The following is a 17,672-nucleotide window of genomic DNA, read 5'->3' as shown; positions in this document are numbered from 1 at the left end:
TCGTTCGCATTATGTTAATTGTTGAATACTAAAATTAAAGACATATTAATGCTATTATAGTTAGAGCATTACCGTTAAGCTAACGTTAAAGCTAGTGTTACCGTTAAGTCTATTACGCTTGTCGACAAAGGTGAATTCGACTACTGTCTTTGATATATTTGCTTTTGGTATATTGTAGTAAAGGTCTCACCTCTGTCAATGTTACTTGGAGCATCATTGACGTCAGAATCCTTTTGATTGACTTGGACAGATGAAACCACGGATTTTGAGAAAAAAGGTTTTTTTCTTTTTTTTTCGCCGCACTTTGTTGTCTAAATATGGTATATAGATAAGGATTAAGGGAGGAATTTAAAGGCAAGACAAAAACCGCTATCCAAGCATAGCTAGTTGCTGGGATCTCAGCAGATCCCGTGAGGGAAATAAAACCCAGGATTATGATTGGCATCCAACAGAACATATCTGAAAAAACAAGCAAGGACATTCTAATCGCCAACTGGTACTCTTGAGAACGGCGAGTCTTGGTATCAATCCCTGCTTGCGTGGTCACCAATTTCATTGTCGCGAATATGAAGGTATAGCTTAGTAAAATTAAGACAAAAGCTACAAAATTAACGCCAAGAAAAATTGCCACCGAATACTCCCATCCGGGATGCCGTGATGATGTAAGAGGGAGTGCCAGGCACACGCTGGAAGTACCATAAAAGGAATCTTTAACGCCCGTGATCATCAGAGGAATCACACTTATGGAGAAAGCCGAGATCCAAATTAATAATGCAATATGATTGACTGATTTGAGGTTTAACCTAAACCTACTGAAAGGAAACACAACTCCAATGAATCTGTCAACACTTATGGCCATCATAAAGAACACAGATGCTTCACTTGATAAAACGGACAGAATACCTGCTATCTTACAAACAAGACTTTTTTGCCATTCATCAGCATAATACGCGTACCTATCCCTATAAAATTCATCTGCCGATGCAATTATCACCATATAAATTCCCATAATACCGTCTGCTACGGCCAGATTTCCTACCATGAAATTCTGAATACGAGCTATCTTCGTTAAGTTGTATTGACCAATGCTTGGACGCACTCGTTCAAAAAAGACAAATGCGTTACCAAGCAAGGCACTAATTCCTAAGATCCACATAAAAACACGTAACATCGAATTTCGCATTAAGTCTGCACACGATGAAAACTGGTCAGGTTCTGGAAGACACTCGGTGATGGATTCTAAGCCATTTGTTAGGCAGCAATATAAGTATTTGTCAGTATGGCTGGAAAGTGAAAATAAAACACAACTATACTTTAGTATAAACAATTTTAAGATTTTTTCAGACAAACGTCTTAATGGGCTACATTGAAAAGCAAACATTGTAAATATGCCCATGTTATAAAACGACGGCGATGCTGATAATAACGTATTCTTGTCACGATGATTACGATAATGTTGACGATGACGATGACGATGACGATGACAATGATGATGATGATTACAATGATGACGAGGATATCAAGGACAGTTTCGTCAACCTGAATAGCAACATTAGATCGCTCTTGTTATAACAATGATGGTGCCGACGTCAACGATGGGGTGACGATAATGCTGACAATGACGTTAGTGGATGATTACGACCATGATCAAGATAACGACGACGACGACGACAAAATAATGATGACTACTTCGACTTGTCCTTGGTTTAAGTATTTTTTTAATATTTTTGTTTTCTTGTTAAAGATGTGAATATTTGTATATGTCGTATTGTGCGATAAGTGTAGGCTATATAATACACTAAGCCAGAAAAGAAACTTATCATTTTTCGTAATGTCATATTGGACAGGTAGCAACTCCAAAAATTAAACTGAGTGCTAAACATTGTGGTTAAAAGCTGGACATTATGTTTAGATACATTGTAAAGATGTATACAAAAATACTTGTGTTCAAAATCTCATGTCCTATGTATGGTCACCAGCATAGGCCAAAGGTCAGTATGATGTAAAATGTTAAAATTATGGTATTATTTGAAATTCTTATTGTCAGGTAGGCATTTTAGGTGCATAATTAACTACTTATAACATACACAGATTGATATTTGATCCATTTGTTTCATCAGTAAACGGGGTGATCAATATGTGAGTAAGGTTTTCACGTTTGTTTTGTCTAAATGAATAATTTGAAACAATCTGACTAAAACAAGTTTGGGAAGAACCGGAGTACTTTCAAAATATAAAAAATAATGTAAAAGGTCATTGACCTTTGATCTACTTGCGTCATAATTCCTGAACTATGCATCCTACAGAAATATGACAATTAACTTTTTGTTCATTATGATGAGAGGAAAAGTTTGAGCTATCACACAGCATCATTGAAGCAACTTTAACATTTTACATCATTATGACCTTTGACCTAAGATGGTGATCATGCAAAGGAATGAGATTTTTGCATTCCTATATACCTATACAATGTATCTAAACCTATTTCCAGCTTTTAACCACAATGTTTAGCATATTTCTATACTATAGGAGCAAGCTATCTGTCTATATCTTAAAATCCTGTGCATCAAAATTTTACACAGGATTACTTCAATACTCTCCTCTAAACACATGTCAGTATAATAATTGGCACACAGCACAAGAAATATGTGAGAATGCGTACAAGTTCCTTACACAGATGACAATTTCCAAAGAGTTTTTGTTTATGCATAATAATGGTTATATTTCTCACTGACCCATAAAACATGTTTGGAATATTTAAAACCTAAAAATAAAAAACTGAAACATTTCTTTTCGATTAATTTGTTTTAAGCAAAAGAAGTGATTCATAAAACACTAATACCACAGGCTATATTATTTCAATGCCAAAAATACTTGATATACTCACAAAATGGATAGGGCGACCAGAGGTGAGAATGTGTCCTCAGTTGTGACGCGTAATTTGGTATTCTGCAAATTTCTGCCAAATGAAACAAGTGAAACAATATAAGAAAAGAGAAGACACTTCATCAAAAAAAAATACACATCAATGACAATTTTTAAGTAATTACACCTACAGTAAAAGAGTAAGAATATTTGTTATGCTAAAATGATTACATAGTTTTCTACACTCACAAATAATTCAAACTGTTGAGGTTCAAGAATGCGCCTGGTTCGATATATGTTAATGGATTGCCAAACAGATCACTGAAAAAGAGAACACATGGGCATATAAAGGTTACATTTACTTTTATTTTGTTGCTTACTTAAAAAGTTGTGATTTTCATTTGTGTTGATGTCGATTTAAAGCGAAGGTATTGTAATATCGCTATTGAATTTCTAAGAATAATCAAATAATTAAAATGCATGTAATCGTACTTACAGATATCGCAAGCGAAACAAGTGTATAAATGTTCCATTGAGAATTGAAGAAACCAGGTTATGGGCCAACGATCTGTAGATGCAAAATGTCTTTCTGTCAATTTATTAGAGAAATTTGCAATTTCGGCACTAACCCTAGTACTGCGAACGGATTTTGTGCCACTCTAAGGGTTTTGATCCTGCATAAACACCAAGACAACTTGAGCTAATCGTAGATCCATTCTTTGCACTCATTTTAAAGAAAACGTTTTTACTCCAGCACCATGGGATAGACCATCAAAAATGGCCTTAGAAGGCGTTGGTGGTTTTCAACAATACAGACGTGATTTATATTTTGCTCTTGTAACATTATAGAAAGAGCTATCGATAATTTACGAGGTAATTAGGTTGAAATAGTCATACATATATTTTTTATATTTAGGAGATAATCCGGTGAAAATCACATATTTATAGAATTTTCAACCAAAAATTATTTTGCCTATATACTTTTATACATAGCCATAATGACTTCATAGGGACATTATGTTGGGAATGTTTTATTTAGCTTGATATCACTTGATAGACGAGTCTCATAGCAATACATTGATACCAAATATAACAGGAAATTATATATTACTATATTCTTCATAGTCCGTGTTACAAAATACGTTCACGAAACAAATATCTACCAAACAAAACATTAGTCAAATATTTATGTTTCTGGGTAATGTTTTAAAATGTCTCGGTTTTTACAATATTGTACAAAAGTCATTATTCTTACAATATACGGAGGTTAATGGCACCATCGAAAGTGTCTTCATCAATTTGAGTGATATAGTTTTCAGATATATTGCTGCAAAGGAAACCAAATATACGTGTAGTGACAGTACATTATTCATTGTTGTACGATATAAACAAATCTTTGGCCATATTTAACAAAATTTGATTTGTTTACATTCTTGGCTATCATCAAGTCCAGTGTTGCAATATTAACGTTAAAATATGTTTGATCTACTAAAACAGGTAAAATGACAACCACCCCCCTTACGGCAGCACACCACTAAATCCTTCCGCATTTGGTGTAACCCTTGATAGTCCCGGTAAACATAGGTCGGTAGTGCAAACAAGTGGGTGTCCCTTGGGAGCAAGATGAGTAGCCATGATTGTTTATTATAATTAAATTAAAAGATATGCAATTGGTAAATGTTCAGAATATCACAAAATGATGCATCTTGATCTGGTCAAAAAGTTTGGCTCCCAAAACTAATCCGCGTACGGACATGGTAAGGAGGCATTCGTGCAAGCTGAAAATAAGGGTGGCGCTGTTCAGGTGCCCGTAGCTTAAAAGTTAGTCTCAACTTGTGTCAAAAAACCCATTTTAAATTAAATTTTAATCTTTATTTAAGACATTGGTGCTACCAAAATATGAAAAATGGTTTTACATGGGGTAGAAAAACAAACTTACTTTCATGTATATTTACACGTATTTCAATGGGAGTTTATTTAGTGGTGTGCGCCCTTACGACAAACACATATATTCGGACACACACCAACTCGTACGTGTGGCATACGTATTTGAATTGCGTAAATGTTATTGAAATATACAGTGGTTAATTACAGAGTAATCAGGAACTTCATTGACGACAAATCCAAGAAAAGACCCGAGTTAATTGTTAGATCTTCGTCTCCACTTAAAGTTTCTATGGATGCTACACCGACCAATTCTCTGCAGTAGGTTAAAACAAAATCATACACACTTTTCATAGGCAGCTGTGGTCTTTACACTTACGCAACGTTCTAAACTAAAATATAATACAACCGTTAACATAATCAACTCATGCAAGTGTTTCATGTTTTGTGTCAGATTTTGGTTGAATTAAAATGGACATGGGAGAAGCTCTCCTCATTTACAAATTTGAGTTGCCAAAATTCCCGGAAACCCGATTATTACAGATTCTGTATAATAGTACCAATATTCACCACTAACTCTGACATGACATTTAATAGATACTATACAGAAGTGGAAATCCTGGGGAGCGAAAGTTATCTCGGGAATTTGAGGTGCCAAGATTTACGTGTGACAAATCAGGCGAAGTGTTCTATGATCCTTTGCACAGTGTGTCCATCACCGACTCAAGTTATAACGTACCTAAATATCCCCTTTATACATACATTTGCCTCATTGAATCTGGGATCAGTTTAGCCGCATCTTGATTCCATGTTGTACCGATACAGGCTACGGACAATCCACTACAGCTACATCCGTAAGGACAAGACACATCTGAGAAAATAATGCAATTTTAGATCGTTGGAAAAAAGTTTTTGTCACTTCACCAGTCTTATCCAAAAATGATATTGATATCATTTATAACATGAATAGCATAAGTCGTTCTAAACTTAATTGGACACCAAAATGTATTCCAAATTTGTATGTGGGGGTGTGTGAGTGGAGGGTGCTGCATAACACAAATACTTGTGTTTTTTCATACTAGATCCTTCATCCATAGCTAATTAACCATAACATTAAAGCTTCGTTAAGGAAATTCTTTCGTATTGTGAGGATTTTTCTTTAAAATAATATTCCTTGTGTTGTTGGTGTTTTCTCTTTCATTTTTGTTTTGTCATTTTCAAAGCTACATGTTTGAGTACCAGCTTTTACATTTTTGTTAAGTCAGTTGCCTTATATCTACTTATAGCTACCACAGAATAGTTCATCATCACCATCCGGGCATTGCTTGACGTCATCGCATAGTTGTGATAGTTCCAAGCATTTTCTATACCCTTGGCATCTGTAGTATCCAGGACATAGTAAATCATCTGCGTAATGATTAAACGAAATTATATGTACATTGAACAAACAAAATTCTCTGCGTAGTGCAAACAAACAACGAAATCATAATGCATAATGAATGGACAAAATTAACTTTCCTCATGAATAAACAAAATTATCATTTGTGTGATAAAAAAAACCGCATTGACCTACGTAATGATTACACGAAATCATCTGCATAATTAATAAATTATATTTGTTTTGTTCCTCGTAGTCGAGAGAGTCATACTGTTACATTACACGTTAAATTTCTTATGCTATTGCGCACTGGTTAATATTGGTTGAGTAAATTGATATTATAGTCACGGTGTATTAAAGTTTCATAAAAGTGTTAGTAATACTCAAAAAGCCAATTGGCTTTTTTTCAGTGTCAGTTATAACACGTACAGCGTCGGTACAATTGGTGTGCGTGGGCGCTAACATTTGTGTTTGTACGTACATTTTATATGTTTTAATATGACAAAGTGAAAAAACAAATCGCCCTGACGTCACTGATTCGGGGAAGATGAAATCATTTTATTGCATTTACCACAACCAGCTTCGTCCTCTCCATTTGGACAGTCAATTAGGTCATCACAACGATTTTCGATTGGTATACAATAGGAGCCAGGGCATCTTAGTGTTCCATTTGGACAGGAAATATCTGCAAGTCAGGAAAATTTAAAATAATTTATAGTTTATTTTGGACAATATTGTTATTGTATAAGAAAAAATTGGAAATGGTAATCATGCTTGTCTGCGATGTCTGCGTACATACCGCAAGCTTGCAAATGTGTGGCATCTCGACATCCTTGAGGGAATCCATACTTGTCTTTACCATAAAGGCACTGTTGTGTTTCTTCCAGACATGCGCCATTCTTGCACTTCATGAATCCAGCTCCACAAGTAAAGTTAAATTGGTAAATATCTAGATAACAACATCATTAAAATGTTAACAACATAATTTGCTCGGGACCTTATGGGATCATGAGCAAACAACTCATTTTCGATTTAAAGTTCATCAGGATTTGATTTCTTCAGATCTTATCAGCTATACATCGATTTTTGATCATTATCGATCAGCATCATCATTATCATTTTTATCATCTGCCAGTATGACGGAAATTTGATTAGGTAAAATTAGTGAACATGATATAATTCATAGACGTACATGCATTATTATTTGATCTAGTCATTTGTAATCAGACAATATCGTGACAGTCACGCTTACTAACATCCTTTATTTGCTCTCAATTGACCTACTAACGTACAAAGGATTCACGATATCCCGCTAAGGGACATTTAATTTGGTACCATAACATTATCGACGCCCCGATAGGTACCGATGGCTCTTTTTATCGAACCCTGAGCATTTTCACAGTGATTTTGTTTTTTATTTAAATGAAAATCGATAATACTGTGCGAATGTTAATTGTCATGCTTGATACAAATTATTACATCACCAGGGTATGACAAAAAGAGTCATCGGTGCTTAAACCGGACACCGATAGTGCTGTAGGACCAAATAAGATGTGGTGCCTTAGGACCTCACCACCACGCATACTTTATTTTGCAACCTTCATTCTAGCTATAATTATTTCCGTTGTAGTGTATTTGGTGTTCCATAGCTAATTCTGTGTACTTCCACTTCAAACTCACCACATTCTGTCGTTTCATCTTCCCAGTTTTTCCCAGCACAGTCACGTTGACCGTCGCACTGAGCATGTGCTGGCAGCCATCTGCCATCGTAACATTGAAATCCCACAGAGGAATCAGCTAAAAATAAATAGAATACAGTTGAAATAAAATAGACTCGAAGACGTTTCTTTATACAGAAGCACTTATGAGCCCCCCTGAACAGGCTGTGAAGCCCTTTATAAAGTCTTTTCGTCCCCTTATTCAAATGTAATTATAAAGAATGCTGGCCTATCAATATGAAACAATATATATTAAATGCGAGAATCACTAAAGATACATTCTCGGGAAAATATATAATAAATAAAAAAGTGAAACCCATGCGAACTGGCATAAAATCGTAAGTATGCGCTGGTTCGAATCTGAACGGTTCTGATATTTCTTTCCTTTATTATAGTGCCAGTTATTCCAATGAATATTTTTACATTACATTACATTACATTACATTACTATTACATTTACGAATGGAGAAATGTTTCATCAACTTCACTATTTCAACTTACTACACATCTGTTCATCAGATCCCGATAAGCAATCGACGATTAAATCACATCTAGATGAAGCACTAATACATTGACCATTAGAACATTGGAATTCATCCATAGTGCATGATGGGTAATCTAAAGAAAGGAATGTGAATTGCGAACTACGTGATTATATAAAGATTACGCATGTGTACACCCGATGGATTGGGTGTTTTCCATGAAAATGAAGGATGTGGAAAAATATGATGGCGAACATGCAAATTATAGAGTTAAAGTGGCAATTTCAAATGACCAAAGACCAAATATTTTAGCAAAACTGTTTCATTATTTTTATTTTTTTTGTGTTGCTTTAAATGAGCATTTCGTGATACAACATCACCCCCTGCCCCAATTTATTCCAAACTTGTCGAGATATATATGTCATCTGAAATCATTGCCGAAGTATAGTATACAAGCCTAATCTTTATACCGATAGATATCGTTATTCATGGAATAAATTCTGACTTGGATTTAAATTTTAATTTCATAACAGACTGTAAATAGCTTCATTTTGTATTTTATTTTATTTTATTTTATTTTATTAAATAAATCAAACACGTATAAGTAACAGATATCATAACAAGTCTATACATAAAAGTTTCAAACGAACTTTGAGGATTACTTTTGATTGGCCCACAAATTTCAAAAAATGGTCTAAATTTGATATCATGACAAGTTTATTAGAAGTAAAGACAATACCGTATTGTTTCTTTAATCAAAAACGCACTTAAGAGGGAGTCGACAGATTTCAAGAATATAGCCTCATTTACGCTTTATATACGCTACACAAAAATTATAATTCAGTTTTTAGTTTTTTTAATGCAGATGTTAATACCAAATCATTGGTAAACATCAAAATGAACAAAAAATCTTTAAAATATCACACAATCCTCCTTTAATTTAAGCTTAAATATTAAATTGCAGGAAAAAATTCACAAAGAAAAACTTTACTCCATAGTAGTGTGATATTGTTTGGGTGCGAGAGATGAACAAGTATTATATCTGTGTGTTTGTCGGGATATTTGGTGTGAACGTTCGTCGGTTAGTATTATGGTTTGCGTATTTGTACTCTAAATAAGCCTAAATTTACCACATTCTTCTTCGTCAGATCCATCAGCACAATGTTTCTTGAAATCACACAGGAATGATACAGAGATACATTCTCCACTCCTAGCACACTGATATTCCCATTGTCGACACTGACCTTGTAAAATTGTTGACAGGTATGTCATCGCTTCTTTCGCTAATTATTTGCAGAGAAAAAATAAAACAGAATCAAAGAAAGATTACAAAAAGTTCCCCAGACCATGCCTAACTTAAAATGCTCATTATTTTCCTAGTTCTTCTGCACGGAGCTGGGAAGTCTCTAGCCCAGTCAAATTATAAAAATGACCCACTACTAATTGCAACAGAATCCATTTCACATGCATTCATCTCCCAAAGGTTCACACAGAAACATATCAAAAGTCCCCGAAATCCAAGTAGTGTAACAGTTCGATATTTCACGTACTCGGGGAATATTAATGTATTCCACTCGTCGTAAGGATTCAGAAAAAGTATAGTTTGATCCATCTCCTTGAACAAAAAATGACAAATACTCAGATTTGGATAAAATGGTCTCAGATTGCCCTGACCAACTTTCCAATTTGGAAACACCTGCATTTGGCGGCCATTTTGGATTCATGCAAACTAGGTACTATTCCACTAGGTACTATTTTCGGGGACTTTTGACGTGTTATTTAATATGCTTTTCTGAAATGAATGGTGATTAAATGGATTATGTTGCAATTAGTGAGAGGTTGACCCATTGTTTACGGGCCAAATTTGCGTAATTTCATTAACCGATGCTGCTGATTTTGTGCCTAAATGTCATCAAATCCATCGTCAGTATGGAAGATACTGGATTCTTACTGAGTTGTTATTGCAGGAGGTATTAATTAAAGTTAGAGCTTAATTACTGTGTGTGCTTGAAGATTGAAGAACTTGATATTTAAAAGCGTTGGGCAAAACTTCATAAAAATTACCAAAATCACCCTACGCCACTATGTGTTGCGATCGACGATATAAATTAGAGTCAAGCGGTAGCATGACCAGCAAGTTTTAAAAAAAACGACTGATAAAGAAGAATAAACAGATGCACCGCGGACTATATTTACACGAAACAAAACGCTATTATTCTATGATATTTTTCGCTGGGTACAAAATATATCTAAAACCATGCTAAATCGTATTTACTGTCCAAAGTGTAATATTTTAATAACTCATTAATTCAAAAAGTTACACCAATCTTACAGTCAAACCGATTGTTTGATAATAAACAAACATTCTTGCTTAATTTCACGCGGTATTTTATAGCCAAATTTAGTGGCAAATCATAGCTAATCATACATACTGCAGTTACTGTCCGTTTTCCTATACATAATACACAGTGCTCTTTCCCATTGACGCGTGACCTCTACAAATAGCCTACGTTAAAAGAATGGGGATATGCCTAGTTAACGTCGCTGTGTGAAAATAACCGGCCAATATTAAAAGTACTCTTCTAAAGTTCTAGAAAATATAGTTTTGTAACATGTCCTAAATTTTTAGCTAATTTAGATGTTTGGAAATATTCGTACTTTGGTGTTTTAGTTAATGTTATAGGTAATAGTACATTGCCTAGTTAACGTCGCTGTGTGAAAAATAACCGGCCAGTATTAAAAGTACTCTTCTAAAATTCTAGACAATATAGTTTTGTAACATGTCCTAAATTTTTAGCTAATTTAGATGTTTGGAAATATTCGTACTTTGGTGTTTTAGGAATGATATGTAAACGACAGATAACACCACAAAATATGAAGAAATTATTTCCAAACCGTGTTAAGTCTGCAAACCACCATGTTTCTCATTTTCAAGAACGCTGGTTAACAATAAGCAGAGTTTTGTCTCATTTCGTAAACAAAAGCCCACACAGAATTGTTCTCTAGCGCTCGCTTTATAATCGTTCACCCAACTGAAACTATAATCCCACCCATTGCTCCATTGTACGTGTAGAAGCAGAAACATATGATGTGTGTATTTAACCAGAGAAGATATGATTTAATCAGTTGAGCTGCTTTCAATGAGTGTTATCTTGGTTTAATAGCTTTTAATGGGGTTTAAGTCCTGCAAAGGTCGAATTGAATTCTACTGTAGACATGACTGCATCATGACTGATATCCAGAATCTTTCGTCACTGCTACAGCCATACATGGCTGTCACTGTCGCACTACTTTTTGAGATTCACTCCCAAATATACCCTAGCATTTTCCTGGATACCCTCCATACAAATTCTGGATCCCATTCGCCAAAAAATCAAGTTTTTCACAATTCTTTTATTCTTTCCGGACCACAGCATACATTCATATCAATAAATACTCCACTTTTACACGTCGTTATATCGAGACGTCCACGTGGCGAAGCGGTTAAGGCCATGGACTTCTAATCCATTATGAGTTTTTGCTCAAGTTCGAAACTTCCCACCACTTTTTTTTTCAATGTTTTATTAACCAATTTATTGTCATAAATCAAGAATAACACCATTTTGAACACCCATTGCTATGGTGATATTATTTTTTTCATCAGACAAACAATTTATCAGTGGCTCTGTTCACAGCTCAGACTGAAATTATATTTGGAATAAATATTATAAATTGTCACAAATTAAAATCACAAACCGCGAAAGATAGCCAACAACTGCCGCTAAATATTGATATCCAACTAGATTTCCCCACAGGGCTATAAAGAACCACAACCCGCGAAATTTGGATATCCAACTAGATTGCCCCGCAGAGGGCTTCAAAGAATCACACACCACGAAATATGGATATATCCAACAAGCTTAAATTATAAATTACCTCCCGATAGAGGGCAGGGCTTGATAAGGGAAATTCAAATCACAAACCGCGAAAGATCGCCGACAACCGCCTTTTAATAGGGATATCCAACTAGATTATCCCGCAGGGCTACAAAGAACCACAAACCGCCTATCGATTATAAAGAACCACAAACCGCGTAATATGGATATCCAACAAATTAAGACCACAAACCGCGAAAGATCGCCAACAACTGCCGCTCAATATTGATATCCCACTAGATTGCCCCGCAGGGCTACAAAGAACCACAAACCGCGAAATTTGGATATCCAACAAGCTTAAACTATAAATTAGCTCCCGATAGAGGCATGGCTTGGTGAAAACAACAAACCACGAAAGATCGCCGACAACCGCCGCTTAATAGAAATATCCAACTAGATTGCCCCGCAGGGCTACAAAGAACCACAAACTGCGAAATTTGGATATCCAACCAGATTGCCCGTAGGCCTATCGATTATAAAGAACCACAAACCGCGAAATATGGATATCCAACAAATTAAGACCACAAACCGCGAAAGATCGCCAACAACTGCCGCTCAATATTGATATCCAACTAGAAGAACCACAAACCGCGAAATATGGTTATCCAACAAGCTTAAACTATAAATTAGCTCCCAATAGAGGGCAGGGCTTGATGAGGTAAATTAAAACCACAAACCACAAAAGATCGCCGATAACCGCCGCTTAATAGAGATATCCAACTATATTGCCCCGCAGGGCTACAAAGAACCACAAACCGCAAAATTTGGATATCCAACAAGCTTAAACTATAAATTAGCTCCCGATAGAGGGCAGGGGTTGGTGAAAACAACAAACCACGAAAGATCGCCGACAACCGCCGCTTAATAGGAATATCCAACTAGGTTGCCCCGAAGGGCTATACAAAGAACCACAAACCGCGAAATTCGGACAGCCAAGTAAATTGCCCCGCAGGGCTACAAAGAACCACTAACATTAAAACACGATTATCTTGCCTAGTCGGGGCATTTAGACGCTTCCGTAGTATAGGCTTAAATATATGCGCATTAACCAGTTCCGACTTGAAGTAGGCCTAAATCGGACTTACTCTCTGTGTCTCTCTGGCATTGTCTACATTGGGTGTGTGTTGTTCATATTTATATTTTCTTTACATATTTACGTAAACAATATATAAACGACTGATAAAGTTTTGTTAATTTATTTTTTATTGTTATGAATCAAGAATAGCAATCTCAAACATCTATTTTTCGTTATATTATTCGTTTTATGGAGCACTTCGTAACCTGATGACTTTCCAAGCTTGGAGCTGATTGGCTACATTCATAAAAAGAAAAGAAATCTACCAAAAAACGTTGACAACGTAAATAAATCAGCAAGTTTAAAAAATCCCACCTCGGCTAACTTTTTGAAACTTGGTCCCATTTTGAACACCAACAGCAAATCAGTGTTTTTATTTATTTCAACAGAATACAGCGTTTCCAACAAGATTACAAGCCTACTTGTTATTCGTTTAATTCAATCATTAATCATAATTATTATAAAACAAAAACAAAAAATAGGATATTGGTTTACCATGCAAGAACAAGATAATAACCTTTTAGGTCGTGGCAGAAAGCTTACAAATTAATATCGCATTTGCACATTAAAGATACATAACACTTCTGGAAATGTTTTAAATTTATATAAATATGATAAAGTTGAAATCAGTACCTTTTACAAATGGGACCAAGTTTCAAAAAGTGAGCCGAGGTGGGTTTTTAAACTTGCTGATTTCTTACGTTGTCAACGTTTTTTTGGTAGATAACATTCTTACCTTGACATTCTTCTTCTGAAAGACACGCGGACCGCTTATCACAGGCGAGTGCTGGATGCATACATTCACCGTTTAAACAAGTTATCATGTTTTCGGGGCATGTAACTGTGTATAGAATAATTATGGAGACATTATTCTTTGACTTGATTTATTAGAGATTTGAATATATATATATTTTTTTAATTTAAATTTATATACAAAACAGGCGAGTACATACAATGCTTAGAAATGTTTCGGGCATCGCCTTTCGTTAGGTCAAGAAAAATGCAGAGGTACCGGGAGTATTGCCGCTTACAGGTAGCAGCGGCTTGCTTACGCTATGCCGCTCGTGCTTATATTGTTGTTCTTTTGAAAACCACAAAAGACGTATTATACGTATTGGCATCTTTATCTTGGTCTTAAGGGATCTAGAATGAGCGTTTATGGCGTTTCGACAGTATTTTTGTGGGACATGAGAGCACCTCAGATGTATCGAATTGCATTTTGAATACGAAGAATGTCTTTCTGATATCAAATAATTTTCATTTTATGAAATTCACGATATAATACAAATTTTATGACAAATTATTAAAATTTGATATTTTTCAAATTTTTGATATATAACAGTCCTCGAAATAAATTTTATAAATCTAATGATATATTCTTAAAGTGTATGTAGGTGGGAGGAAAAGCCGACGATCAATTGAAAATTTTGACCTTTTATATTGAAGATATGGATTTTTTCCCCAAAAGACCTATTTTTTTTGGTGTCAAAAATATCATCAGATTTATAAAGTTTACTTTAAGTACTGTTAAATATCAAAAATATCAATTTTTAACGATTTGCCATAAAATGTGTATTACATTGCGAATTTCAAAAAATCAAAATTATTTGACATCAGAAGGACATTCTTCATATTCAGAATGCAATTCGATATGTCTGATGTGCTCTAATGTCCCACAATAAATACTGTCCAAACGTTCATACCCCTTCCCTTAATGTCCTCTTCAACTGCTAATAATTGTTCATCTTATCAATATGCAATACAATACAAAATCAATATAATCATATAAGTTACACACCTTCGCCTGAAAGATCTCCAAATACACTGATATTAGAAATTTCATCTGAAAACAAATACAAAAATGCAAATTGTTAAAGTGTAATGTTTATTAAATCAGTTGATTTGCATCCATATAGAAAAGATTCCATATAGAAAATGTTAGTAACTTTTCACTGATGACATTGTCCCCTTTTAATTTCGATCCAAACAAATGAGGTAAAACAAAGAAAATTGATATTTCAGCGCCTACAATGCATGTATGAGCTCACCGATCGTGTTATTATTGAGCGGAGCTTCACGCAGCTGGGATATAAAAAATAAGACGTAAGACGAATAGCGATATGCATATCATATAGTTCACTGATTCAATGATATACATGCACGAGAACTGTTAGCCATCACTCGATCGGTGAACTCGGAATAAAACCGGGGATCTTCGGATTTAATATAAAAACTTAAATTGACTGTTATTAAAGCACTTCCGTCTTAGTTTTTCACATGGTATTTTAGTACACCATTGGGCATTAAATCATGCAAAAAGTAGCAATACGAGGAAAAACTGAGGGTGTCGCTGTGGAGCAAATCACATATTATGGCTTTAACTTGGAGGTTGATATTTTTCTAGCAATTACCCGTCGCCATATTCTTCTTTATGTATAAGATCAATAGCTGACATAAAACGACTCATTTTAAAGCCCAGCTCATTTAAACACTTATTATATTGCTCTCGGCGCCAAGACTCCGACTTTAGTACCCACATTATTCATACTTGTGTCGGTAACAGTACCTTTCAGCTGCTTCATGCAAATATACTGCGCCGCTTCATTGCTAGACACACACGGTATATCATGCCAATGATTTGTCGAGTGAACATTTCTCATAACAATTTGTACACATAACTCTAGCATGCCGCCATCTGGCTGACGCTCTGTCCATCTTTCATCACTTAAAAAAAAGATAATAGATTAGAGGGTAGCATGCATAGTGAGCTAACATTAAACATTTGTGGAGTGAACATACCTCATAACGATTTGTACACATACCCCCAGCATACCGCCATCTGGATGACCATGATGACACTCGGTCCATTTTTCATCATTTTTAAAGAAAGATAATAGATCAGAGGGTAGTGTGCTAATATTGAACATTAAAACTGTTTTATATGGATACGCTATTTATAATAATGGTCCACATACATACATATACAAAAGAAGTAAAACAAACAGAGGCTTACTCGATGGGTGCATACCAATCGGTGTAACTCATTGGGCGTCCGTCTGTCCATCTGTGGATCCATTCTTCCTGATTTAACTTTAAACCTAGTAAAGCAATAATTCAACCGGATATTTTATCTCTTTTCAGATAGTACATTTTACAGTTTATTTTGAGTCATTCGGTTTCCCTTAAAAGTCAACCGAATGACGTATTAACACCAACGGTACGTAGTAGAATTTCTTCATTAACACGAGGCACATTCAGTATACTCAATAAAAAATATTAAAAACTTACCTATAAATATATTCAGCGGTGGAGCGACATGATCTTCAAGACTTCTAATAAACAATGAGTGAATAAAGTCCATGTCTTGTTCATCTCTGATGCTCACCAGATGTGCGTCTTGTTCTTGACACAGTTCCTCGGCATCAAACCAGCTGATAGAGTTCACTCTGTCTGCTACTATGTAGCAGCTACCCTTAAAGTATGACCAGCCATCCTCACAACGTTCATCTGTGAGGAAGGGTATAGTATAAAGCAAGGGTATCAATAGCTGCCTTGAGTTTATTTAGTGCTTAAGATGTCACATTTGAGCAAGTAGAGTCACATTTGGCGGGCGGAATTTATTTTCATTCGGTTCTGAATAGATGTTCGTCCGCGAAAGCGGTGCTTGTAAGTATGGCTTCAATTTTGACTTCAAAATGACTTCCAAATTGCTTCAAAATTTTGACCTTGCGCATACAAGCAGATCGTATTAAAATAAGATGACATGTGACGTCAAATCGTTGATAAACTTGCTTTTAACTCTGACACAAAATCATTTAAAAACAACATTAAGGGAAGGGGTATGAACGTTTGGACAGTATTTATTGTATTTATTTACATGAAAGCACATCAGACATATCGAATTACATTCTGAATACGAAGAATGGCCTTCCGATATCAAATAATTTTGATTTTTTGAAATTTGCAATGTAATACACATTTTATGGCAAATTGATATTTTTGATATTTAACAGTACTCGAAGTAAACTTTATAAATCTGATGATTTATACTTAAAGTGTATGTAGGTGGGATGAAAAGCCGATGATCAATTGAAATTTTGACCTTTCGTATTGAAGATATGGATTTTTTCCTAAAACACCAAAAACATTAGGTCTTTTGGGGAAATACATACATACATACATACATATACATACATACAACGGCATTTATATAGCACAATTTCAAAGAAATGATCATTGCACTTTACAGAAAAACTTACCCTACTACTAAAGACTACAAGTAAACAAACAATATGCAAAAGAAACAACATAAAATCAGCAATGGTTAAAAAGATGGGTTTTCAGGCTACGTTTGAA

General features: G+C 35.0%; 1 protein-coding gene across 1 annotated transcript in view; it reads right to left on the bottom strand.

Moving 5' to 3' along the window:
* Positions 1 to 102: 102 nt before the first annotated feature.
* LOC140144872 (uncharacterized) overlaps positions 103 to 17,672 on the bottom strand; it is a 48,264-nt gene continuing 30,694 nt past the window's right edge. Inside the window, exons 13-30 of the mRNA XM_072166674.1 lie at positions 16,605 to 16,823; positions 16,330 to 16,414; positions 15,883 to 16,040; positions 15,115 to 15,159; positions 14,053 to 14,157; positions 9,458 to 9,610; positions 8,347 to 8,463; positions 7,808 to 7,924; positions 6,927 to 7,076; positions 6,699 to 6,812; positions 6,040 to 6,156; positions 5,512 to 5,620; positions 4,958 to 5,065; positions 4,121 to 4,192; positions 3,362 to 3,433; positions 3,115 to 3,186; positions 2,888 to 2,959; positions 103 to 1,283 (exon numbers count right to left, since the gene is read on the bottom strand). Coding sequence (XP_072022775.1) covers positions 113 to 1,283; positions 2,888 to 2,959; positions 3,115 to 3,186; positions 3,362 to 3,433; positions 4,121 to 4,192; positions 4,958 to 5,065; positions 5,512 to 5,620; positions 6,040 to 6,156; positions 6,699 to 6,812; positions 6,927 to 7,076; positions 7,808 to 7,924; positions 8,347 to 8,463; positions 9,458 to 9,610; positions 14,053 to 14,157; positions 15,115 to 15,159; positions 15,883 to 16,040; positions 16,330 to 16,414; positions 16,605 to 16,823 — 3,056 coding nt within the window. The 3' untranslated portion in view covers positions 103 to 112. The remainder of the gene's footprint in view (positions 1,284 to 2,887; positions 2,960 to 3,114; positions 3,187 to 3,361; positions 3,434 to 4,120; positions 4,193 to 4,957; positions 5,066 to 5,511; positions 5,621 to 6,039; positions 6,157 to 6,698; positions 6,813 to 6,926; positions 7,077 to 7,807; positions 7,925 to 8,346; positions 8,464 to 9,457; positions 9,611 to 14,052; positions 14,158 to 15,114; positions 15,160 to 15,882; positions 16,041 to 16,329; positions 16,415 to 16,604; positions 16,824 to 17,672) is intronic.

This window comes from Amphiura filiformis, unplaced genomic scaffold (assembly GCF_039555335.1).
Source record: "Amphiura filiformis unplaced genomic scaffold, Afil_fr2py scaffold_90, whole genome shotgun sequence".
NCBI classification, from domain to species: domain Eukaryota; kingdom Metazoa; phylum Echinodermata; class Ophiuroidea; order Amphilepidida; family Amphiuridae; genus Amphiura; species Amphiura filiformis.
This window is presented reverse-complemented; position numbering and strand designations above follow the sequence as displayed.